This window comes from Lucilia cuprina, chromosome 3 (genome assembly GCF_022045245.1).
Source record: "Lucilia cuprina isolate Lc7/37 chromosome 3, ASM2204524v1, whole genome shotgun sequence".
NCBI classification, from domain to species: Eukaryota; Metazoa; Arthropoda; class Insecta; order Diptera; family Calliphoridae; genus Lucilia; species Lucilia cuprina.
In genome coordinates, this window is record NC_060951.1 from 36032649 (window position 1) to 36059751 (window position 27103).

Consider the following 27103-nt stretch of genomic DNA (forward strand, 5'->3'; position numbering starts at 1 on the left):
AGTTCAGTTCTAGTTCAGTTCTAGTTCAGTTCTAGTTCAGTTCTAGTTCAGTTCTAGTTCAGTTCTAGTTCAGTTCTAGTTCAGTTGTAGTTCAGTTCTAGTTCAATTATATTTCAGTTCTAGTTCAGATCAGTTTCTGTTAAGAGTTCCTGAAGGAAAGTCAACTTCTATCTATAAAATTCATTAATAAAATATTAGGAAATATTAGTTTGTAAACATCTTTTTGGTTATTGTTTTTATTTTAAAGTACACACAAATATATAATTATAATTTATGTGATTTTTCGCAAAAAACAAAATAATTTATAGACGCAAATTTATAATTATTTTGTCTATTTTTATTCTTTTTTTTAATAATTATTTAGTATTTTTTAATTATTGTTTGTTTTATATTGGAATTTTTTTTTAAATTTTTAGCAGACCGTCAGCCGAGTGTGAAATTTTTACATTTATTTAAAAGTACCCAAATAATTAGTTTTTGTTTTGTCCATCATTTGGATTAAGAACCCCCAGAACTTTTAGCATTAGTCAATAAATGTGTGTATTAAATTCTATGGCACTTGTAAGCGTGTATTTTAAAAGTTATAATAAAACATTTAAAATAGTTTAAAAGGCAATTAAAATAAACTAACAAGTTCAATGTACAAGTTCATAGCCCGCAAATGCGACGTCTGAAAAACGTATTTAATAATAATAGTGTTATTATCAATCTATATGTAAATCATACTATTACTCTTTATATTACTTCATTATTAGCTAATAATGATGTAAAAATATTTAGAGAGTTGTTTCTAAAGTTATAGGGTTTAATTCAATGGTTGACATTAAGAGAAGATACCAATATTAGAGAAGTATATGTTAACTTATTTTCTATATGTTTATTTGCATTTAATCACATTTGATCAAACTTGAAGATCAAATGTGATTAAATATAGATTTTATTTTGCTCGCGAAGAGACGCAATGAGATATACAAACGATCTAATGCTGGTGCATATTAATCTTGTAAAAATATTTACTAAGTACCCTGTCCTGTAGCTGACAAAGAAATTTTCTCCAAAAAATTTTTCCAAACACAAAAACTTGGACGATGACCTGTAAGTTAGGTTAGATTGATAGGAGGATCCGAAGAAATACCTCGGGCCTCTTATTCGCTCCTTTTCATGAAATATTAATGTTCACTGAATGAAGTTTTTGTCAGTGTTTAGAAACTCAGTTTCCTGGACGTAATTTCTAAGAATCCTCCAATCAGTGTTAGTCAGGAATGTTATTTCCAAGATCATTTCCAAAATACTTGAATCTAACTTTGACAAATGCCTGACAGTGGCAAAGAAAATGCTCCAGGTTTTCACTGTCCTCTCCACATGTTCTACTTTCATCTGAATCCAATTTTACAGAGATATGCTCGTGATCCTGTGTGTCCACTCAGAATACGTACCATCATACCAACTTCACCCTATAGGATATTTGTGGTTCTACCCAGCTTTTCGTCGAATAGTTTTACGTTAGTCGCGATTTCCACCTATCGTACCTTTAGGTCTTTGTTTAGTATACTGCCTTTAACCATACTATCCGTACTTTCCGTTCCAAGGTTTTAAGTAGGAAGGTCGATAGGACTAAAGGTTCAGAGAACAAAATCTTGTTTGCAAACTCTCGATATCTACGTGCAATTTGCAACATGGAATCTCAAGTCCTTTTTGGCAAAATGTTGATATGTAATTCTTCCACGTTGGACTCGACAAAGTCGTTACAAATATACAATAGAAATAGTAGAATTTTCAAATGCTCCAAAGCCTAATTAACAATTTAATAGAGTTATCAACTTTAAGTAGAGAATCCGATTCTTTAGCAAAGCTCTCTTTGATTTCAAACTCCCAAAAATGAGTCTAGCAGCGTCAACTTTTACGATCTCAATAGGAAATTCAGAAGAAACCATAATATTAAACCATTAATGGAGAATATCCATATAGGTTTTCGATAGAAGCACACCTCATAGAAACTATAAGTTTTTTAGATCCATAGCCACCTTTGACCCTCGGCGTCTTTCAAATTTACAAAATGCATAGATGATGTGCTTCGAACTTCAGTCAGCAATTATTTATAAGCAGGTTGTGGTTCTTTTACACACTTCCATGGTGAATTTGCAGCCGATCTAACATTCGTTTGATCTAGAAATACTTAGTGATTGATATTATCCAATGTTTTCATATTCTGCAAAATTATCAGAATGAGGAAGAAGAAGGGTTTTCATCTTCACTTTTGTTGTTGTAATAGTACGACTGTTGCTGATAGTTATTTCCTGGAGAAAAAAACTTTCGGTTGGTACAGCTTTCGATGAGTTGACAATCTTTGGACGAGTATTACTCGGGATGTTCCGCAGCCCTGATACAATTGTTGTGGAAACGTCTTATATATCTTTAAACATACTGATCGTAGATTTCAAACGTTAGATATGTATATACATTTATATGAGGTGGACATAAGAAAGAGCAAATACTTTCTTTAACCAAATGACTTGTGTACAAACCAAATGTGGACGAAAAACTTACTATCTGATCTAAATCTGAAAAATACAATTTCTGAGAACTTCTGAATATGAGGAACATCTAGGTATGGAAAGATAACGCAGGAAAAGGAGAGGGATAAAGTTGACAGCAGTTAACAATTAAAACATAAAAATTAATCTTTGGGGAACATAGAACAAATTATTAAAGTTATTCCTAAACTGCTGCACGGTCCTTCAGGTAGAGATATGTATATGCCAACGACATAGAAGCTAAGACAAGAATCCGGGAACTAAATTTCAAAAATTTGACCTTTCATATATACGTCGAAATGTCTTCCCAATTGTATTCTGATGAATGCGCAAGAAAAGAGCCGTCCTAGACTAAATCCTTGCGCAAAAAGATATTCTCACTCCTCTGGCGATAGATAACTTGGCTTTGAGAGTGACGAAACTCAGGCAGTTAAATATCACCATTTGTAGAATATATCGATACTGCTCTGACCCTGATAGACTGATAGAACTAGGACTCTTTTGTCTCTTAGTAAGAACTTGATTAGCTTTGTTATTGGAATAATTACAGGGCACTTTATGATTGGACATATGTCGGAACGTATGGAACACTATCCAACTATCCGACAACGGATAGAACTAGGACTCTTTTGTCTCTTAGTAAGAACTCGCTATAATAAGAGAGCACTGTATGATTGGAAATATGTTGGAACGTATGGGCTATACAACTTTTAGCTACTGTAGATGCTGTTTGGACGTAGAAGAAGTAAAATCGGTACAACACCTTCTATGTGTCTGCCCAACCTAAGAAGAGCATATACAGCTCTATCTTGATTGAGCTCTTTTCCATTATCTAGACTGTCTTAGAGATTCGTCACTAGTAAACATGATCACTTTCATTAGGAACACGAAGGGCGCAAGAATCAAATAATCAAAGAAATCCAAGGGGGGAATGGAAATTCTAAGGGTATTACAACGGGTCATAAGGCCACCGAGAGAATTTGCCTAACCTAACCTTTTCTTGAAGGAAGGTCTTTTTCGTAATAACCTTAACTTAACGATCACAATATCGAACATTAAATAAAGTCGTAAAACGTTTATTAAACAGTCATATAAAAAGTTAAATTTATTTCTCAAAAATTTTGATTATTTTGTTAATAAAATACTAAATTTAAATAAAAAAAATGACCAATTAGTAACATAAACATAACCATGGAAAATTTCACTAAACAGACAACAAAATTTGTTTTTTTACCTTTAAAATAGCGAAACCGACTTTGAAGTGAAATTTCCAATTGGTTTATTCTCAAACAAGGAGAATATAGTGTTAGTAAAAAAAAGAATTTTTTAAAACAATTTCAACAATAAAACAACTCAATAAGAAAGACATGTTTTTAAACTTAATAAAAAAAGTTAAAAAGGAAACAAAAAAAGATAAAAAATACAAACATATTACTGTTCCAGTAAACGTTTATATTCGGCGAGAAATTGTTCTTCTTGTACTAAAGGTAAATCCAAATAATCATGTTCGTTGTCAGTTATTTCTTCTGTGAATCTATTATAGGCCTTTAAAGATTCCATTTCCTTTTGAGCCTTGTCCAAAGCCTTAGTAATCAAAGAACTGGCACCGGAAGATGTAGAAGGTCCTCCGTAATCCACATTGGCCACTGCAGAGGCAGCTGCCGCAGTCATGCGATCCATGGCAGCCACTAATTCCGTTTCATTGCCATACATTTTCATAAGAAACTCCATGGCATTGTCCAAACTATTTTCGGTAGTTTCCAAGGCAACACGAGCCATTTCCTCATTGAAACCTAATTGCTTGAGTTGTGATAAAATATCATCATCAGCCGTTGGTGCAGGGGGTAGGTTGTGTCTTAATTCTTCGGCACTAGATTGTAAAAGATCCAACTGTAACATGTAATCGTAAAAGTTTAAATATAAAAAAACTTGTGTTTTTATTAGTCGGCAAACTTACTGCTTTGGGCACATCATTATTGCAACGTTTTAAAGCCTCCACCACTACATCACGTTCGAAACCCATTTCCATAAGAGTACAAACACTACGTGGATTAACCCAGTCTTTATCATTATCAATTTTCGTCGATAAATTCTTATGAATTTGTCTTTCTTTTTTGGAATTTTTACGAGACTCTTTTAATTTATCTTTTCGTTCATGTATAAAGTTGATGGCCTGTTCCACATTACCACTACATGAACGTAAAGCTAAGCGTGCCTCAAAAGGTTCATAGCCCATTTCCACTAAAGCGGCCACTAAAGAATCATCAACTTTAAGAGAGCCCAGCTCTGTTTCGGCGATTGCAAATTTTTCATAGGCCTCATTACGACGATTTTGATGAAAGAGTACTACACCTTGCAATAGATGTAAACGCATTATTAAGGCCTTCTCAGGACAGGCACTGCCTTTAAGGCTTATCAGACGTTGGAAGTTTTCACCATACGAACGACGAAAACTTTTCTCACACAGCTCTAAGCGTCGTTGGGCATCAGGTAACTGGGTAACATTCTGTGTGTGAATTAAAGAAATATTTGATAATACGCCATATTATTGGACTTTTTGAATTACGATATGTTCTTTTTGAATTTGGTAATTGAATGTTCGTTAATTTTGGATGTTAGTATAGTTTAATGAAGTGAATTGATGATATAATTTCTGGATCGTTTTAAGGTTGTCTGTTTGTAAGTCAATGTAAGTTACTATGATTAAATGGATTAACACTTGACAATATTGACTACTACAGCCACAAAAGCACGATACTGAACTAAAGGAACGAGTTCATTTCAGGTCTATACTATATTCAAAATAAACAGGATATCAACATCAACATATAGATATCTTTGAACGAAGCATAAAGAATACCCCAGAACTCGATTAGGCTTCTAACTGGCATAATTACAGGACACGTATGGGCTATCCAGCTTTTAGCTACTGTAGTAGCTGTTTGGACGAGAGGAATTGGAATCGGTAAACACCTTCTATGTGACTGTCCAGCCTTAGAAGAGCATAGACTACTGTATCTTGGTTGAGCTTTTTTCCATAATCTGGACTCTCTCAGAAATGCGTCACTAGAAAATATGATCAGTTTCATTTGAAACACCGGCTGGTTTTCACGAAAACCCCTAGAACTAAATAATCAATGAAATAAGGAAGAGGAAAGGAAATGGGCCAGAAGGCCTCCGAGTGATCTCAGTAAGCTAATTGAATGAAAAGTTCTTTGAACTTTCCCAGACAAGATGGCGTAATGAACTAACTTGTATCAACACCAGGAAGATATGGCAAATTTTGAACTGTAATCGCACGTCATATCTTCTGCATCTAAACCGTCCTTACATCAGTAATCTTGTCGCTGTCATCACGGGACATAGCTCATTTGGTAACCATGCAAGAGGACTTGGTATACAGCACAACGACTTCTGTAGAAGTTGTCAAGACGAAGAAGCCAAAGAATCTATCGAACATCTTTTCTGCCAATGCTCTGCGCTAGCATACATTCGATTCATATATCTAGGAAAGCGAATATTTGACGATTTGTCAGAACTATCCAGGCTATAACTATATAATAATGCCTTTATCAGACACAGTAATTGGTTTTTAAGATCACCAAACCATACTTGACCAAGTCACTTAATCGTTCACAGTGACGTTCTATATTCTCCTTTACTTCTATCTCAACTCTTTATTATTCGCAGTATTTCATTCTATACTTAATCCAAACCTCTCTAATGGCTAAACCCTAAAACTATCCATACAGCAAAGACTCTACAGGTACATACTGGCGAATCATATTCTGCCAAAGGTTGTCAACACAGCGACAAGCTTTCTCTTCTGGAGGAAAGAAAGATTCTTTCATAACACAAGATTGTGCCCTGAAGTTCGAAAAACTTAGTGCAAAGGTTCCTTCGTCGAGACATCTTAACCAAATGTTTAAAACAACTGTATGTATGATCATGATGTAACGGTAACCAAAACACTTATATAATTACATAAGCGTAGTCTAAGGGTTCCCAACGGGGCTTTACTCAATTAGGACTTTTTTCAGTAAGTGGGTCTGTGATATAACTAGCGAACTAGGTACGATTGAGCATATATTTTGCGTCACAATCTCAGTGTAAAGAATCTCAAGTTAAAATGACTGATTTTACTGATTCGATATTTCTTCTAGATTGAAACCCTTTAGGAGTCGATGTTTTCCGGTCCTCTCTCCTTTACTTGCCTCTCTATCCTTTCCTTGTCTCTCTCTCCCTTTTTATGATCTTTATGCTTTTATAATGTTTTGTTTTGCTATTTTTGAATTTTCTCATTTTAAGAAAGGTCTCCAAGCAGTTTCACGTACTTATAGAACATAACCCTTCTTCACCTAACATTACAAAATGTATTTCACTTGTTTATATCACAGAAAATTTAAAACTTAATTATTACACTTTCTTCTTTAGTGAACTGATTCGATATATATTCTAATTTGAAACCCGTTGTAATTCTATATGTTTTTAGTTCTCTCTTTCTCTTTCTTTATGATCTTTTTGTTTATCTTATGTTTTGTTTTGCTATTTTTGGATCTTTCCTTCATAAGAAGGGAATTACGTACATGACCCTTCTTAAACTAGCCTCGTTTCACATTTGGAAATTTATTTAATTTTTTGTAGAAAAAATCTTTTTAGAAACTTGTGAAAATATTTTCACCAAAATTTCCTAATTATTCATTGATTTTAGATAATTTTAAAAATTTGTTCTAAAAAATTTTGAGTCTTCCAAGTGTTTATAATATTTTCGAATTTTTCATTATTTAAAGAGCGCTTTCGAAATTTCCTTTTTCTAAATTTCGAAATTTTGATTATTATATTAATTTTCGAAATTTTTATTATTTAGAAATAATCAATATCTACACTTTACAATAAAAAAAATTGCGAAATGTTTAATTTTTTTAAATAAATTAATTAGAAATGAAATTGGTAATGTTGTCAAAAAATTACTTTATGAAAGTTAAATTGGATAAAATAAATGATGAGTTTAATTAATGTCGTTGGTAAGTTTTAATATGTAAATTATTTTCGTGAAAATGTTTAAATGTTTTTTTTTAATTTTGAGAAAAATTGTCAATTATAGTTTTTAAATTTTAAACAAAAACAAAAAAAGAAAAACGATAACATACCTTTAGGCACAAATAACACCAAACAATATCCAAATTAACTAAAGCATAATTGTCGACCGCTTCCAAAAACTTTGAATTACAGGTAATAAATTTCTCATCGGCTTCTAGCAGCAATACCAAGGCCTCATCATAATGATCACGTTTCATGGCAGCACGTGCTTTTTCATAATAACCCAAGGCCATTAATAAAGCACGATTTTCGGCGGGTGGTAAAAATACAGGATTGCCATCTTGATCTTCCATCTAAAATCATAAATTAATTAAAAATATATTTTCATTTTATGCAAAGATTTTGTTTTAATATACCTCAAACAATTGTCGACTTGAATCCACTATAGATTCAACATCCATTTTTATTTTACGTATACGATCGTACATGGCATCCTTTTGATTTTGTTCGACACCTCTATCCACTTCACTGATGATCACCATTAATTGTTGATTGTTTTTGACATTTTGTATTTCTAACGATCTATCGGGATCTATAATTTTACCAGCCGATATGCATTTTATACAACTTGGATCATGTATTTCCAAGGATTTAGCTACAATTGTTTGTAATTCACTGCCCAAAGCTTGGAGTGCACATTTCACTTCTATTATACTTTGTGTACCCTGTTTATTGTTAATGCGTCGAACACTAAATGTGGCAAGACCTTAAAAAGAAAAAGTTGTCTTACTATTACTAACTTTATCTTATAAAAATTGTATCACTAGTTAGTTACACGTGTATTTTTAATGCATTTTAACTCAGATCTACTTGATCTTATTATTCCAATTAGAATATTGGCTTATAAAACTACGCGCACTTACCTGTGTCTTCAAATTCCTTACGAGCCGCCAATTTACGTAAAGCCCCCTCCTGTAATTCTGTTAAAGCCAATTTACAATTGGACTTTGTCATACCCAAATCCTGGCTAAAATTATTAGCCAATTTCTATAAAAAATTATAATCAAAATCTTTATCAATCAATTTACTGCAATCAATAACATTATACCCACCTCAATTTCCTCTTCCATACAGCCAACGCCATCGTAATAGTATGGTTCCAGCCATAACTTAATGCCCAACAATTGTAAACGTGCTCTTACTTGTATGATAATATTATCTATTTGGGACATCTTATTTCGAAATTAAATTGATTTCAATAATTTCTACGAGATCAGGTCAGGTTGGTTACTCACTGCTCTTTTCAACACTGCTGACATTAATAGAATGACAAGCAATTTGTTTATTTCACAATAATTTGTTAAATTTTCTTTTTACTCGGATTCCTTTTCAATATTGTTATTTGTTTTCTTGTTGCTTTTCATTAGAAAATTTCTTTGTTTATATCGTGTTTATTTATATTTGTTTTTGGTGTTTTATTTTGACCACGTTTTTTCTACGTTGCATTTCGTTGTGTGGCTTTATTGGATATTAGAGCGAACGAGAAAAAGTGCTGTTACTTTTTCTATCAGCAGTTGGCAAAGAACTCTGTGACGATGAAATTTTACGACGCCGTCTGAAATAATGAAATTAAACAGCGGCTTTATATGATAAGCGAAAAAGATATAATGTGATGTAACAAACTTTGAAGATTTTACAAATTTAACAAAGGTGTTTATGCTTAAAAAATTAAAAATGTTCGTTGAGCAGGAAAACTATAATATGTGATCGATAGGGTATTAATAGACAAATCGAACCGTATATAGATTTTTTTCCTGAGTACTTGCCATAAGACGGTATAACGTAACAAACTTTGACAAATTGGCAAATTTACTGACAAAGTTTTTATACTCAAAAATTTTAAAATATTCGTTGAGCAGCAAAACCAAAATATGTCATCGATAGAGGATCAACAGGCAAATCGAACCATGTATAGATTTTTTTCCTGAGTACTTGCCATAAGACGGTATAACGTAACAAACTTTGACAAAATTGTAAAATTAAGGAAAAAGTTTTTATACTAAAAAATTTTTAAATATTCGTTGAGCAGCAAAACCAAAATATGTCATCGATAGGAGATCAATAGACAAATCGAACCATGTATAGATTTTTTTCCTGAGTACTTGCCATAAGACGGTATAACGTAACAAACTTTGACAAATTTGCAAAATTTAATGAAAAAGTTTTTATACTCAAAAATTTTAAAATATTCGTTGAGCAGCAAAACCAAAATATGCCATCGATAGGGGATCAATAGACAAATCAAACCGTATATAGAATATTTTCCTGAGTACTTGCTATTAGCCGGTATACCGTAACAAACTTTGACAAATTTGCAAAATTTAATGAAAAAGTTTTTATACTCAAAAATTTTAAAATATTCGTTGAGCAGCAAAACCAAAATATGCCATCGATAGGGGATCAATAGACAAATCAAACCATATATAGATTATTTTCCTGAGTACTTGCTATTAGCCGGTATACCGTAACAAACTTTGACAAATTTGCAAAATTTAATGAAAAAGTTTTTATACTCAAAAATTTTTAAATATTCGTTGAGCAGCAAAACCATAATATGTCATCGATAGGGGATCAATAGACAAATCGAATCGTATATAGATTTTTTTCCTGAGTACTTGCCATAAGACGGTATAACGTAGCAAACTTTGACAAATTTTCAAAATTTAATGAAAAAGTTTTTATACCCAAAAATTTTAAAATATTCGTTGAGCAGCAAAAGCAAAATATGTCATCGATAGAGGATCAATAGACAAATCGAACCGTATATAGATTTTTTCCTGAGTACTTGCCATCAGACGGTATAACGTAACAAACTTTGGAAAATTGGCAAATTGCCAAATTTAATGAAAAAGTTTTTATACTAAAAAATTTTAAAATATTCGTTGAGCAGCAAAACCAAAATATGGCATCGATAGGGGATCAATAGACAAATCAAACCATATATAGATTATTTTCCTGAGTACTTGCCATAAGACGGTATAACGTAACAAACTTTGACAAATTGGCAAATTGACAAACTTAATGAAAAAGTTTTTATACTAAAAAATTTTTAAACATTCGTTGAGCAGCAAAACCAAAATATATCATCGATAGGGGATCAACAGACAAATCGAACCGTATATAGATTTTTTTCCTAAGTACTTGCCATAAGACGGTATACCGTAACAAACTTTGACAAATTTGCAAAATTTAATGAAAAAGTTTTTATACTCAAAAATTTGAATATATTCGTTGAGCAGCAAAACCAAAATATATCATCGATAGGGGATCAACAGACAAATCGAACCGTATATAGATTTTTTTCCTAAGTACTTGCCATAAGACGGTATAACGTAACAAACTTTGGCAAACTGGCAAATTTAATGAAAAAGTTTTTATACTCAAAAATTTTAAAATATTCGTTGAGCAGCAAAACCAAAATATGGCATCGATAGAGGATCAATAGACAAATCGAACCGTATATAGATTTTTTTCCTGAGTACTTGCCATAAGACGGTATAACGTAACAAACTTTGACAAATTTGCAAATTGACAAACTTAATGAAAAAGTTTTATACTAACTAGTTCAGTTCTAGTTCAGTTCTAGTTCAGTTCTTGTTCAGTTCTAGTTCAGTTCTAGTTTAGTTCCAGTTCTAGTTCAGTTCTAGTTCAGTTCTAGTTCAGTTCTAGTTCAGTTCTAGTTCAGTTCTAGTTCAGTTCTAGTTCAGTTCTAGTTCAGTTCTAGTTCAGTTCTAGTTCAGTTCTAGTTCAGTTCTAGTTCAGTTCTAGTACAGTTCTAGTTCAGTTCTAGTTTAGTTCTAGTTTAGTTCTAGTTTAGTTCTAGTTTAGTTCTAGTTCAGTTCTAGTTAAGTTCTAGTTCAGTTTTAGTTCAGTTCTACTTCAGTTCTACTTCAGTTCTACTTCAGTTCTACTTCAGTTCTACTTCAGTTCTAGTTCAGTTCTAGTTCAGTTCTAGTTCACTTCTACTTCAGTTCTAGTTCAGTTCTAGTTCAAATCTAGTTCAGTGCTAGTTCACTTCTAGTTCAGTTCTAGTTGAAGTCTAGTTCAGTTCAAGTTCGATCAGTACTTGTTCAGTTGTTGTTTAGTTCTAGTTCCTGTTCTGTTCTAGTTGAGTTCTAGTTTAGTTTTAGTTCAGTTTTAGTTAAGTTCTAGTACAGTTCCAGTTCAATTCTAGCTCAGTTCAAGTTTGATCAGTACTTGTTCAGTTGTTGTTTAGTTCTAGTTCTGTTCTAGTTGAGTTCTAATTCAGTGGTAGTTCAGTGCTAGTTAAGTTATAGTACAGTTCTAGTTCGATCTGTACTTGTTTAGTTCTAGTTCTGTTCAAGTTCAGTTCTAGTTCAGTTCTAGTTCTGTTCTAGTTTAGTTCTAGTTCAGTTCTAGTTAAGTTCTAGTTCAGTTCTAGTTCAGTTCTACTTCAGTTCTACTTCAGTTCTAAAATGTTGTTGTAAAAAGAAAATATTGTTGAAAACATTCTATTAATATTTTATGTTTATTAATTTTTTAATAGTTTTAAATTAAATGTGCTTAGTACAATTACTAAACTACTAGCAAAATAACTCAGCTGCAGCATATTTCAAATAAGTAATACAAATAGACATCACCTCATATTTATGAAACAAAAGTTAAGGTTTTATTTTCTATAAATCTCATGTCATTTCTTTCATTAAATTAAATAGACTAAATTTTCTTGCAAATTTGCAAAATACTACAGCTGCTGACCCATAAAGACATTAGCATACTTATTGCTAAATTTGTAATTAAAATCTATTTTTATGTCTAGTCATTTTAATTTATTTTGTTTTGATATACAAAGTCGAAAAACAAAACAAGCTAAAAGAAAAAATCAAACAAATATTTGATAAATTGCCAAATATAATTATAATTAAAACGGAACACTAGTTCTCAAGTACCGAAAAGGTTGAACATATTCCGCAAATACAAGAAAACCCGGTAGTAGAAGTAATTATGGGAAATCGTTTTGAAAAACTGATGTCTGCTGCTGGTGGCGGTGATGACAATTGGCAACATCATCACAAGAAGGGCAATCCGCACAAGTACTGTCATCACAATCGCATGCAATGTCAAATATGTAAAAAACATCAAATGCAGTGTCATACTTGTTGTGCATTGAGCGGAGCTGAAATTGCTCTATCACTTTTACATGTCAGCTCTACACCCAATTTGGGGGGTGGGTATACAAGATTTATACTTGTGAGAATTATAGGATATTCATATTTATTCACAATTTCTTTTTTTCATTTTTTTTTTTATTTTACTTTCTTTTACTTTCTATGGATACTATGTTACTACATACTGCACTATTTTAGAAACAACTTTGCCTACTGCACTCCCCTTGGATTTACGTTCTTCCTCATTTTCTTATGGGGTGGGTGTTCTATATATTTACTTTCTTTTTATTATTTCTTTAACTCTTGCTTATGCTTATTTAATTTATTTGTTGTCTGTGGCAGTACTTTTTATAGTTTTTTTTTTATTTTTCTACTTTTTTGCTCTTTCCGGCCCGGTTAAATATTTGTTTATTTTATTATTGCATTAAACTAACAATTATATTGTTTATTTTATGTTTATGTTTTTTCTTATTTTGTTTATTAATTAACTTCTGCCATTTGTTTATATTATAGTAAGAGCATGTTAAATATATAGTTCGTGTTAAGATTAAAGGTCTTATCGAAGACCCATATTGGTTGATGTTAATTAAGACAGTAAAGAGCAAATGTGGAGCATTTAAGACAAAAGAAATTCAATTTTTTAAAACCAAAGAACATACAGTTTCTCTGACTTCTATTTCAAGTTTTTATTTGATATATCATCAATTTTGTGTTTTGTTTACGTTTTTTATGTATTTTCTTCTTTGTTTATATTTTTTATGTACTTATCCACGTGTATACACAAAAAAGTACATTTCCGTGCAACTCTGAAAAAAGTTTGATAAAGTTGAAAAAAGTTTGTTAAAAAGTTTGTTTTCTTCATAGAGATCGTTTTTTCTACGTTGCATTTCGTTGTGTGGCTTTATTGGATATTAGAGCGAACGAGAAAAAGTGCTGTTACTTTTTCTAACAGCAGTTGGCAAAGAACTCTGTGACGATGAAATTTTACGACGCCGTCTGAAATAATGAAATTAAACAGCGGCTTTATATGATAAGCGAAAAAGATGCACAAATTAAAAAAAAATCATTTTATAGTGTTAAATTAATATAACTCTGAAAATTCCTATTAAAATAATAAATTAAATAAATATTTTTTTAATAAAACTTAAATTAGTTACTAAATAGTCTTTTTCATATATATTTATTTTTGGACCACACAGTTTAATTTTAAACTTGTTTCATTTTAAAATCTTAAAATATTTTGTCGCATCGTAGTTGTAAATGTAATTAGACGGTCATATGTTTACAGTTGTTGTTATTATTCTCTTTATCACTTATTTTCTGAGCTAATAACAAAAACACAACGAGTTTCGTAAATGTAAACAAATAATTTCTGCAAAATTAAAAGGAAAACAACAACAAATTACCGGTAAAAGCGAATAATAAAAACCAAAACAAAAAACAGCTGATATGGCAACTTTATTGGATTTTGCGCAAAAACTCTAATAACAACAACAAATTGATAAATCTGCAGCACCATCAACTTCTGCACAAATGTTGGGGAATAACAAAAAAAAATACATATGTTTGCAGAATTTGTTGTTGTTTATTCCCATTGTTTGGGGCTGCTAAATAAATGTGCTTATTCTCAATCAGTTGCTTGAAGGCGTTTGACAAAAGTGACGTGTGAATTTTTACGGGGAATCGTAAGAAAAAGAAAAATCAGAAACTTTTTTTGACTAATTTAAGCAAAAATAGAAAAAAAATTAATGCGCAGTGTTAAGTAAAAGAAAATAACAAAAAATTACATAATTATAAAGCAGAAATAAATTATTTTGCAAAATAAAAAGTTAAAAAAAATTTCCAGAAAATAAAAGAGTGCGTGTTTAACTTTTGCAGAAGTTAAACATTAAAAGATTGAAGGTCATCAGTTAGTGGCTGAAATCAAAGTGCTGCAGTTATTTTAAGGTGTCTGGCTAGCCGAGTGTCTCAACCGTGGAAAAATCAATATAAATTTTCAAACCAGACTAGAATATTAAAGCGTTTTCATTTAGCAACTAAAAATCTTAAATTTGTCTAACAATTTTGTGTATTTGTGAATGTTTTGTGGAAAATTCGCCATTAAATGCATTCATTACAAAATTATACAAATAAAAATTTACTAAAAGCACCAATTACTAACCCACAAAAACAACAAACAACCGAAAACAGCAACTGCAGCGGCAATAAGACAACACGTCTGCTGCAGCAGTCACACCTCGATAAAGCATCCGCTAAAGCAGCCCTGACACATTTACCCAACTCGGGAACAACAATAAAGTTCGACATTGCCAACGTAGAACAAAAAGTTGTAAGCAAAAATGTCTTATACTGAATTGGAATCAGGTTATCAGGATTTACGTCAACAATCCAACCAACAAGCAGCTGCCGTTTCCTCGCAATCTCATTCATCTGTGATAGGAAACACCGGCGGCAGCACTGAGCGCACACATCAGCGGCCTGGATTCTTTGTTGGTCATGATGGCAATGTAATTTTTACTTTTTTCATTTATATTACTAAATTATTTATGTATGTAAATTAATGTGTAATGTTTTGTGGTACATCTTTTCCAATTTGTTATGTAGTCTTATTTGGTGTAGATCCTGCTTAACGATTTGCATGTGTAAATTTTGTGTATATATGGAAAAAAATCAATATTTTTGTTTTATGCCCACACAGAATTGGCCTTGAGTAGAGCGTTTCTTAAATATTTTATGTATCCCTTGTAAACAGATTTCGGTTTTTGTTCTTTTGTATGCTGCGGCTGCTGTTGTTACATGACAAAATTTTCAATGTCAAGTTTAGTTAAAGTAGTCATATGTGGAAGAAAAAGAGCAGTTAATTGTGCAGTAATAAAAGTGAAAGCAGACATAAGTGGGATGTGTTATAGAAGAAGAAGTGTATAAAATTGATTGAAATTCCTGGTGCTTTCTTCTTATGGTTGTGTTACAAATACATTATAATATTCCATAGGTATATAAATTTTATATAAAAGTTTCTATACAATTTACAATCAAATTTTTTAAATAAAAACTTGATTTAAGTAGTTACAAGAATTTTTGTTTTACGGAGTTCTTAGACCACACATATGCAGTCCAAAAAGTTTTTCTCCCATAAGACCTTTTATTGTTAGCAATCCTAAAACTGATTGGAAATAGTACAAAATACTTTACAGATCAACAAAATTTCCTCTTCATCTACAGTTCTAGGTCAGTTCTATTTCACTTCTAGTTTAGTTTTAATTTAGTTATAGTTTAGTTGCAATTCCGTACTAGTTCAGTTCTAGTTCAGATCTTGTTCTAGTTCAGTTTAGTTCAGTTCTAATTCAGTTCTAGTTTAGTTCTAGTTCAGTTCTAGTTCAGTTCTAGTTCAGTTCTAGTTCAGTTCTAGTTCAGTTCTAGTTCAGTTCTAGTTCAGTTCTAGTTCAGTTCTAGTTCAGTTCTAGTTCAGTTCTAGTTTAGTTCTAGTTTAGTTCTAGTTTAGTTCTAGTTTAGTTCTAGTTCAGTTCTAGTTAAGTTCTAGTTCAGTTTTAGTTCAGTTCTACTTCAGTTCTACTTCAGTTCTACTTCAGTTCTACTTCAGTTCTACTTCAGTTCTAGTTCAGTTCTAGTTCAGTTCTAGTTCACTTCTACTTCAGTTCTAGTTCAGTTCTAGTTCAAATCTAGTTCAGTGCTAGTTCACTTCTAGTTCAGTTCTAGTTGAAGTCTAGTTCAGTTCAAGTTCGATCAGTACTTGTTCAGTTGTTGTTTAGTTCTAGTTCCTGTTCTGTTCTAGTTGAGTTCTAGTTTAGTTTTAGTTCAGTTTTAGTTAAGTTCTAGTACAGTTCCAGTTCAATTCTAGCTCAGTTCAAGTTTGATCAGTACTTGTTCAGTTGTTGTTTAGTTCTAGTTCTGTTCTAGTTGAGTTCTAATTCAGTGGTAGTTCAGTGCTAGTTAAGTTATAGTACAGTTCTAGTTCGATCTGTACTTGTTTAGTTCTAGTTCTGTTCAAGTTCAGTTCTAGTTCAGTTCTAGTTCTGTTCTAGTTTAGTTCTAGTTCAGTTCTAGTTAAGTTCTAGTTCAGTTCTAGTTCAGTTCTACTTCAGTTCTACTTCAGTTCTAAAATGTTGTTGTAAAAAGAAAATATTGTTGAAAACATTCTATTAATATTTTATGTTTATTAATTTTTTAATAGTTTTAAATTAAATGTGCTTAGTACAATTACTAAACTACTAGCAAAATAACTCAGCTGCAGCATATTTCAAATAAGTAATACAAATAGACATCACCTCATATTTATGAAACAAAAGTTAAGGTTTTATTTTCTATAAATCTCATGTCATTTCTTTCATTAAATTAAATAGACTAAATTTTCTTGCAAATTTGCAAAATACTACAGCTGCTGACCCATAAAGACATTAGCATACTTATTGCTAAATTTGTAATTAAAATCTATTTTTATGTCTAGTCATTTTAATTTATTTTGTTTTGATATACAAAGTCGAAAAACAAAACAAGCTAAAAGAAAAAATCAAACAAATATTTGATAAATTGCCAAATATAATTATAATTAAAACGGAACACTAGTTCTCAAGTACCGAAAAGGTTGAACATATTCCGCAAATACAAGAAAACCCGGTAGTAGAAGTAATTATGGGAAATCGTTTTGAAAAACTGATGTCTGCTGCTGGTGGCGGTGATGACAATTGGCAACATCATCACAAGAAGGGCAATCCGCACAAGTACTGTCATCACAATCGCATGCAATGTCAAATATGTAAAAAACATCAAATGCAGTGTCATACTTGTTGTGCATTGAGCGGAGCTGAAATTGCTCTATCACTTTTACATGTCAGCTCTACACCCAATTTGGGGGGTGGGTATACAAGATTTATACTTGTGAGAATTATAGGATATTCATATTTATTCACAATTTCTTTTTTTCATTTTTTTTTTTATTTTACTTTCTTTTACTTTCTATGGATACTATGTTACTACATACTGCACTATTTTAGAAACAACTTTGCCTACTGCACTCCCCTTGGATTTACGTTCTTCCTCATTTTCTTATGGGGTGGGTGTTCTATATATTTACTTTCTTTTTATTATTTCTTTAACTCTTGCTTATGCTTATTTAATTTATTTGTTGTCTGTGGCAGTACTTTTTATAGTTTTTTTTTTATTTTTCTACTTTTTTGCTCTTTCCGGCCCGGTTAAATATTTGTTTATTTTATTATTGCATTAAACTAACAATTATATTGTTTATTTTATGTTTATGTTTTTTCTTATTTTGTTTATTAATTAACTTCTGCCATTTGTTTATATTATAGTAAGAGCATGTTAAATATATAGTTCGTGTTAAGATTAAAGGTCTTATCGAAGACCCATATTGGTTGATGTTAATTAAGACAGTAAAGAGCAAATGTGGAGCATTTAAGACAAAAGAAATTCAATTTTTTAAAACCAAAGAACATACAGTTTCTCTGACTTCTATTTCAAGTTTTTATTTGATATATCATCAATTTTGTGTAAGTTCAGTTCTAGTTTATTTCTAGTTTACTTCTAGTTCAGTTCTAGTTCAGTTTTAGTTTTGTTCTAGTTCTAGTTCAGTTCTAGTTCAGTTTTGGTTCAGATCTAGTTTAGTTCTAGTTGATTTCTAGTTCAGTTCTAGTTCAGTTCTAGTTGAGTTCTAGTTTAGTTCTAGTTCAGTTCTAGTTCAGTTCTAATTCAGTTCTAGATCAATTCTAGTTCAGTTCTAGTTCAGTTCTAGTTTAGTTCTAGTTCAGTTCTAGTTCAGTTCTAGTTCAGTTCTAGTTCAGTTCTAGTTCAGTTCTAGTTCAGTTCTAGTTCAGTTCTAGTTCAGTTCTAGTTCAGTTCTAGTTCAGTTCTATTTCAGTTCTAGTTCAAGTTCAGTTCTAGTTCGGTTCTAGTTCAGTTATAGTTTTAGTTCAGTTCACTTGTTCACTTTATGTTAAGTTCTAATTCTAGTTCAGTTCTAGTTCAGTTCTAGTTCAGTTCTAGTTCAGTTCTAGTTCAGTTCTAGTTCAGTTCTAATTCAGTTCTATTTCAGTTCTAGTTCAAGTTCAGTTCTAGTTCGGTTCTAGTTCAGTTATAGTTTTAGTTCAGTTCACTTGTCACTTTATGTTCAGTTCTAATTCAATTCTTCAGTTCTTTTCAAGGTCTGTTGTTATTCTGTTCTAGACGAAGACGAACTTTTTTAAATAGGTTTAATAAATTTTGCTAATCTTTCTTAATAGTTTTTGTATTTTTAATGTGTTTGATTAACTCGGATTCTCAACATGCATATTTTTTCATTCCACTGCTCTGTAAATAATAATCTTATTAATATTATTTTATATTTAAATTTTTTGTTTGTTTCGCTTGTCGTTGCTGTTGTCATTTTGTGAGAATACTTATCTGACTTTGACTGTAGCTTTTGCCCGTTTGTTGTTAATTTAACTCATTAATTAATCGGTAGCAGAATGTTAACAAAAAAACTTTCGTGTGATAAACTAGTTTCGTAGGCCCAAAATTCATTCATTTGTATTCTGGTGCTAGTGGTGTCAACAGGTGTCTCTTACGATTTCTTTATTTTTGTTGTTGTTGTTGTTTTGATACAACCAAAAAGTAATAATAAATCGAATATATATTTAGAATTATTATTGAAATTTTAAAGCAGTGTTAACAACAAATACAAATGTTTTATCAAGTGAGTTTAGAAAAACCAACATTAAAAACAAACTGAATAATGTTTATACAAAAAATTAATTTAATGAAAGGACATTTACGCATTAATTTCATAATAAATTCAAATTGATTTTAATTATGATTATAAAGTGAAATTTTTAATCATGTTGTGTTAAAGGAAATCAAAGTGGATTAGTTTGTAATTAAATTGCTTGTGAAAGTGGAAGTATATTTTGTTTTAATATCAAGCATAAAGAATTTGAAAAGTTTTGTTAATAATCAATTGCTGATAAATTCCTAACTTAGCTATTGTGCAATTCTAGCAAAGTTATGAAAAAACTTCCCAATAATCTTTTCTTGTCAAGAATAAGTTAAAAAAAAACAATTTTTAAATAAATTGTATAGTGGCAACGTGAGAATTTTATTTTTCAACAAAGTTTTTTTAATCACAATTAAAACAAGTTTTCTTATAAATCTATTGTAATCGTGTTTATAATTCATACAACATTTTGAACTATTTTTTTAATATAGAACTTGTTGGTAGTAGAATTTTTAAATATTATTGATTACATTAGAAACTTAACAGAAGGATTCAACATTATTTTAAAACTTCGTTTTGACAGAATGCCACAATCGTATGGGTAATATAAATTTATTTATCACTTATCCGCCACAGGGCATGAATTGTTATGATAAAGCTTTATTACATATCGTTTGTGTTTAGTTTAGTTCTAGTTCAGTTCTAGTTTAGTTCTAGTTCAGTTCTAGCTCAGTTCTATTTCAGATCTAGTTCAGTACTAGTTCAGTACTAGTTCAGTTCTAGTTCAGTTCTAGTTCAGTTTTAGTTCAGTTCTAGCTCAGTTCTAGTTCAGTTTTAGTTCAGTTCTAGCTCAGTTCTAGTTCAGTTCTATTTCAGATCTAGTACTAGTTAAGTTCAAGTTCAATTCTAGTTAAGTGCTAGTTCAGTTCTAGTTCAGTTCTAGTTCAGTTCTAGTTCAGTTCTAGTTCAGTTCTAGTTCAGTTCTAGTTCAGTTCTAGTTCAGTTCTAGTTCAGTTCTAGTTCAGTTCTAGTTCAGTTCTAGTTCAGTTCTAGTTCAGTTCTAGTTCAGTTCTAGTTCAGTTCTAGTTCAGTTCTAGTTCAGTTCTAGTTCAGTTCTAGTTCAGTTCTAGTTCAGTTGTAGTTTAGTTCTAGTTCAGTTCAAGTTCAGTTCTAGTTCAGGTCTAGTTCAGTTCTAGTTCAGTTCTAGTTCAGTTCTAGTTCAGTTCTAGTTCATTTCTTGTGCAGTTCTGGTACAGTTTTGGTTTATTTCTGGTTCATTTATAGTTCAGTTGTAGTTTAATTCTAGTTCAGTTTTAGTTCTGTTCTATTTTAGTTTAAGTTATAGGTCGATTGGAGTTAAATTTTTTTAAATTTCTAAAACAATTTTTTTAAAATTATTTGTTTATTTATTCCACATCCATTGTATTATAGTCTAATTGTTTATGTTTGCTTTTCAATTAGTTTCAAATTAATGTAACAATTATAGAGCATTATCAACATAACATTTCTCTTTTTTTGGATAATCTTAGGAATACACTTATTGTTTACATAAATATGACGTACATTTATGTGATAATTAAATTTTGATAAAAAATTCCCAATCTGATAACAAGACTTAACGAAAGTCTCACGATTCAAAAACATAGTGTTTTTATTTTTATGTTAATAACAATTATTTCTCTCTAATTTGTTTTTCTTCTCTATAATTTCAAATCTGTAAGAAATTTTTTTGCTCTCTTTGGTACTCATTTAAGTTGAATCATTCTCCCTGAATCTCTCACCTTTTCAATAATTGTTTTGTACTATATTTTTATGAGTAAAAAATATTGTTGTGTATAAAAATTATTTAAAATAATATTTAACACTTTGTTTTTACTAGATAAAGAGATGCAATATACTTTCAGTTAAATAATTTTGTTTTCAAATAAGGTCTTCTTCTTTTTTTGCGTTTAAATTGGAGGGTTGGATAGTAGAGCAATAACATTTTTCACTCGAGTATCAGTTGTGTTTCGAAAGCGAACTTGGAATAATATTTAGGCGGTCGGCAATAAAGTTATTAATTAAAGTCATAAAGGAAAAAAAAATATAATTACTTATAGTTCTCAAGTGTTTGTTAAAAGCAACAATAAAAAATTATTGTTATTGTTTTGCTATTATTAAAGGAAAAATTATAATTTATTAATAGTTAATAAAAAAAAGTAAATAAACAAAATAATGGAATGGACTTGGTTGAGAGATTGGTGGCGTTTAAAAAAGTATCGTTCTGAACATCGCAGGCGGAAATTAAAACATTTATCACACCTCAATAACAGCGATAGTAATGATGATGATAATCCTACATCAACAACTCATCATTATCACCATCAGCAACATCATCATCACTGCCATGGTTGTCATGCTAATAGTAAAAAACAAAGTTGTAGTGATTTTGATGAAGATGATATTGAAAAATTTATAAGTGATGATGATGAGATCCAACAGAAACGTATTCGGCGTCATCGAAGACGTCTTAAGCTCAAACGTCTGACAACAATTGAAAGTGAGAATAATGAAAATACTAACGATGACGTCGATAAATGTAAACCTAATAATGAAGTAGTAGTAGGAGGTAATGCTGATGGTGGTATAGAGGCTGATAATAGTGATAAACATGCTAATAATGATCATGATCAAAACAAAAACAATAATGATAGCGATGACTACTACGACGACGACGATGATGAAGTCGATGACTTTTGTTTTTGTGATGAATGTTTAAATGTGGGTTTTGTTTTTATCAAAGTATTTTTATATGCATTTTGTTTTTTTTTTTCTCTGAGTCTATATACATATAATTTGTAATTATTTTGCAATGATGGCAATTGTTTTTTTATATTTATTCTTAACATTGACATTTTCCGTTCTTTTGTCAATATTTCGTATCTAGTCTATAGTATAATTTGTAATTGAGCAAAAATTAAAAAAAAAATTAACGTATTAGGTATTTGGTTTTAATTTAATTTCGTTGTTTTTTCGAAAACATTTTCATAGAGCTTCATAATCATTTAAAATAATTTAAACGTATTTGCCGCCAACAAAAATTTTAATTACTCGTATAAATACATACAAGCAAGTGTTACATTATAAATTTTTTTATTTTTTTTTTTGTGTACATTGTAAATGTATAAATATTTTAAAATAAATCTTAAATTATTAAATATAAACGACAAAACAAACGAAATTTATAAAAAATTTTATACAAAATTATCTTTTTTATTATTTCACGTAATTTGTTTATATTTGTTTAATGATAAGAAAACTTCCTATACAGGGTCATAAATCTTGTTAAAATTACCACAAACAAATGATTTAAATATTGTTAAGGCGTTAATTGTTCTAATTTTGATTTATCGTTTGTCAAAATTATGATAAATTATTAATATCGTTGTTTATTGCCATCCTAATTGTAAAGATTAAAGGTGATTTTTTAGAGTAGTTATTTGAAAATGGTTTTATTTTTTTTTCGTTTATTTACTTTATGATAAAAAACAGTTTAATAAATCTTTAAATAATTGTTTATCTTTGACAAAGTTTTGTTTAAGTTTTGCTGGTAAATAACTGTTTCAAAGTTTTTTTTTTTCTCTAAAAAAACAGGAATTTTAAATTAAATAAATAAAAGTGTTAAATATATACGGCACAGTCATTGCACCTTAAAAACATTGGACATTAATTAACATAGAAATTTTAACATGTCTGAGAAAACAAGTCTTTGTTATTATTTATAAAAAAATTGTAAAGAAAATTGTTTTTGGGGAAAATTATAATTTTAGTTCTAGTTCAGTGTTAGTTTAGTTCTAGTTTAGTTCTAGTTTAGTTCTAGTTCAGTTCTAGTTCAGTTCTAGTTCAATTTTAATTCAGTTCTAGTTCAGTTCTAATTCAGTTCTAGTCCAGTTCTAGCTCAGTTCTAGTTCTGTTCTAGATCAGTTCTAGATCAGTTCTAGATCAGTTCTAGTTCAGTTCTAGTTCAGTTCTAGTTCAGTTCAAGTTCAGTTCTAGCTCAGTTCTAGTTCAGTTCTAGTTCAGTTGTATTTCAGTTCTAGTTCAGTTCTAGTTCAATTCTAGTTCAGTTCTAGTTCAGTTGTATTTCAGTTCTAGTTCAGTTCTAGTTCAATTCTAGTTCAGTTCTGGTTCAGTTCTAGTTCAGTTCTAATTCAGTTCTAGTTCAGTTCTAGCTCAGTTCTAGTTTAGTTCTAGTTCAGTTCTAGTTCAGTTCTAGTTCAGTTCTAGTTCCGTTCTAGTTCAGTTCTAGTTCAGTTCTAGTTCAGTTCTAGTTCAGTTCTAGTTCAGTTCTAGTTCAGTTCTAGTTCAGTTCTAGTTCAGTTCTAGTTCAGTTCTAGTTCAGTTCTAGTTCAGTTCTAGTTCAGTTCTAGTTCAGTTCTAGTTCAGTTCTAGTTCAGTTCTAGTTCAGTTCTAGTTCAGTTCTAGTTCAGTTCTAGTTCAGTTCTAGTTCAGTTCTAGTTCAGTTCTAGTTCAGTTCTAGTTCAGTTCTAGTTCAGTTCTAGTTCAGTTCTAGTTCAGTTCTAGTTCAGTTCTAGTTCAGTTCTAGTTCAGTTCTAGTTCAGTTCTAGTTCAGTTCTAGTTCAGTTCTAGTTCAGTTCTAGTTCAGTTCTAGTTCAGTTCTAGTTCAGTTCTAGTTCAGTTCTAGTTCAGTTCTAGTTCAGTTCTAGTTCAGTTCTAGTTCAGTTCTAGTTCAGTTCTAGTTCAGTTCTAGTTCAGTTTAGTTCAGTTCTAGTTCAGTTCTAGTTCAGTTTCTAGTTCAGTTCTAGTTCAGTTCAGTTCTAGTTCAGTTCTAGTTCAGTTCTAGTTCAGTTCTAGTTCAGTTCTAGTTCAGTTCAGTTCTAGTTCAGTTCTAGTTCAGTTCTAGTTCAGTTCTAGTTCTAGTTCAGTTCTAGTTCAGTTCTAGTTCAGTTCTAGTTCAGTTCTAGTTCAGTTCTAGTTCAGTTCTAGTTCAGTTCTAGTTCAGTTCTAGTTCAGTTCTAGTTCAGTTCTAGTTCAGTTCTAGTTCAGTTCTAGTTCAGTTCAGTTCTAGTTCAGTTCTAGTTCAGTTCTAGTTCAGTTCTAGTTCAGTTCTAGTTCAGTTCTAGTTCAGTTCTAGTTCAGTTCTAGATCAGTTCTAGATCAGTTCTAGTTCAGTTCTAGTTCAGTTCAAGTTCAGTTCTAGCTCAGTTCTAGTTTAGTTCTAGTTCAGTTGTATTTCAGTTCTAGTTCAGTTCTAGTTCAATTCTAGTTCAGTTCTAGTTCAGTTGTATTTCAGTTCTAGTTCAGTTCAAGTTCAATTCTAGTTCTGTTCTAGTTCAAGTTCAGTTCAAGTTCAGTTCAAGTTCAGTTCAAGTTCAGTTCAAGTTCAGTTCAAGTTCAAGTTCAGTTCAAGTTCAGTTCTAGTTCTGTTCTAGTTCAGTTCTAGTTCAGTTCAGTTCTAGTTCAGTTCTAATTCAGTTCTAGTTCAGTTCTAGTTCAGTTCTAGTTCAGTTCTAGTTCAGTTCTAGTTCAGTTCTAGTTTAGTTCTAGTTCAGTTCTAGTTCAGTTCTAGTTCAGTTCTAGTTCAGTTCAGTTCTAGTTCAGTTCTAGTTCAGTTCTAGTTCAGTTCTAGTTCAGTTCTAGTTCAGTTCTAGTTCAGTTCTAGTTCAGTTCTAGTTCAGTTCTAGGTCAGTTCTAGTTCAGTTCTAGTTCAGTTCAAGTTCAGTTCTAGTTCAGTTCTAGTTTAGTTCTAGTTCAGTTCTATTTCAGTTCTATTTCAGTTCTAGTTCAGTTCTAGTTCAGTTCTAGTTCAGTTCTAGTTCAGTTCTAGTTCAGTTCTAGTTCAGTTCTAGTTCAGTTCTAGTTCAGTTCTAGTTCAGTTCTAGTTCAGTTTTAGTTCAGTTCTAGTTTAATTCTAGTTCAGTTCTAGTTCATTTCTAGTTCAGTTCTAGTTTTAGTTCTAGTTTTAGTTCAGTTCTAGTTCAGTTTACTTTAAGTCAGTTTAATCATTGTGTTAATTTCTCTAGTTGGACAAATTTGTTAAGCTGTAAATCATATCGCAATTATCACCGCAAATTTATATAGAAAACAAATTTGGAAGCCCTGCTTTTTCATATTGAGAATTTGACAAATAATTGTTATAAAATAGTAATTTTTCCCAATTAAACCAAATTTTTTGTAATGCTCTAAAATTAAAGAAAAAAAAATAAACAAAATTTTCAAAACCATTTAAGCACAACTAATAAACAGCATTAATTATTCACAGGGCGACACAGATTTCTGTGAGAGTAATGACGGCATGGATTCAGATGCTAGTACCTCATCAAATCCTGGCAAACAGGTCGTTGTGGGCATATGTGCCATGGCCAAGAAGACACAATCGAAACCGATGAAAGAAATTCTAACACGTTTGCAGGAATTTGAATTTATTAAAATGGTGATATTCGAAGAAGATGTTATACTTAAGGTAAATTTATTTTATTCTTAAAAACCTTTAATTGAAAACCTTTAACTATTTTACATAATAATTTTTTAAAGGAGCCGGTGGAAAATTGGCCTATATGCGATTGTTTGGTATCCTTTCATTCTAAGGGATTTCCTTTGGAAAAGGCTATACAATATGCTCAATTGCGTAAACCTTATGTTTTAAATAATCTTCATATGCAGTATGATATACAGGATCGTCGTAGAGTTTATGCTATATTGGAAAAGGAAGGTATTGAAATACCACGTTATGCGGTATTAGATCGTGATTCGCCAGATCCAAAACGTTAGTATGAAATTATTTGTAAATGAAATAGATAATTGTTTAATATAACTTTTTTTCAATTTTAGAACATGAACTTATTGAATCCGAAGATCATGTAGAGGTTAATGGCATTATATTTAATAAACCATTTGTAGAGAAACCAGTATCGGCCGAAGATCATAATATTTATATTTACTATCCCACTTCGGCAGGCGGTGGTAGTCAGCGTTTATTTAGAAAGGTAATATTTTCTAAGTTATTTATAAAATTTTGTTTTAATTAAAACTTGCTGTTTCTTTTGTTCTTTTTTTCCAGATCGGCAGCCGCAGTAGTGTGTACTCCCCCGAATCTCGTGTTCGTAAAACGGGTTCATTTATTTATGAAGATTTCATGCCCACTGATGGTATGTATAATTTTACTTTTCTCTATAACAAAATTATTCTGTGTTTTTGTTTCTTTTACCAACAAAAAAATTTTTTTAGCCACTTTGATAAACAAAAGCAAAAATGTTCCTAAAAATTTGATTTGATTTTGATTTTATTTTTTTATAACAGCCTTTTATCTAAGTATTATTTATTTTAGTTTTTGACAATGTTTTTTGTAAGTTTTTTTTTATCGATTTAATTTTACGCTATTAGAAAACTATTAGCAAAAAATTTCTAGTTGTTGCTTTATTTCTGCTAGTACGTTTGTTCTAATTCTAAATGTTTGCTACATTTGTTTTTTATTTATTGTTTGTGTTAATTTTATTTAAATTACTAAAAAAATGTTTTTAACCCGCTTTAACACATTCCAGGCCGTATCTATATAACAAATAACGTGTGTTTTATTGAGTATACTTTTTTTTAGCTAAAAAATGAGTCATTAAAAT

At 30.7% G+C, this 27103-nt stretch overlaps 2 protein-coding genes across 16 annotated transcripts in view; one reads left to right on the plus strand and one right to left on the minus strand.

Annotated features, from left to right (window-relative positions):
- Positions 1–3613: 3613 nt before the first annotated feature.
- On the minus strand, positions 3614–9168 carry LOC111683279 (NEDD8 ultimate buster 1). Its single transcript, XM_023445325.2, has 6 exons — positions 8687–9168; positions 8498–8621; positions 7991–8340; positions 7685–7927; positions 4492–5040; positions 3614–4424 (listed from the first exon to the last, which is right to left on the minus strand). The coding sequence occupies exons 1-6, from the start codon at positions 8804–8806 to the stop codon at positions 3966–3968; spliced, it is 1845 nt and encodes a 614-aa protein (XP_023301093.2). The 5' UTR covers positions 8807–9168; the 3' UTR covers positions 3614–3965.
- Positions 9169–14163: 4995 nt separating this feature from the next.
- Positions 14164–27103, plus strand: part of LOC111683286 (inositol hexakisphosphate and diphosphoinositol-pentakisphosphate kinase) — a 40565-nt gene continuing 27625 nt past the window's right edge. For 8 of the 15 annotated variants that reach the window (XM_046947328.1, XM_046947330.1, XM_046947335.1 and 5 more), the window contains exons 1-5: positions 21481–22247; positions 25750–25950; positions 26022–26253; positions 26319–26473; positions 26548–26635. In XM_046947328.1, the coding sequence (XP_046803284.1) occupies positions 21702–22247; positions 25750–25950; positions 26022–26253; positions 26319–26473; positions 26548–26635 (1222 nt within the window). In that variant the 5' untranslated portion in view covers positions 21481–21701. Of the gene's footprint in view, positions 15271–17180; positions 17202–17347; positions 17637–17775; positions 17835–21480; positions 22248–25749; positions 25951–26021; positions 26254–26318; positions 26474–26547; positions 26636–27103 lie in introns of those variants that run through there. The other 7 variants (XM_046947332.1, XM_046947340.1, XM_046947336.1 and 4 more) reach the window with 6 other exon arrangements.

Excerpts from the sequence above, each read along its gene's own strand:
- LOC111683279 (XM_023445325.2), bottom strand. The coding sequence starts at position 8,806 with ATGTCCCAAATAGATAATATTATCATACAAGTAAGAGCACGTTTACAA. Across the intron at positions 8,622-8,686 it reads GTATGGAAGAGGAAATTGAG|AAATTGGCTAATAATTTTAG; the intron begins GTGGGTATAATG and ends AATTTTTTATAG. Across the intron at positions 8,341-8,497 it reads TAAGGAATTTGAAGACACAG|GTCTTGCCACATTTAGTGTT; the intron begins GTAAGTGCGCGT and ends TTTCTTTTTAAG.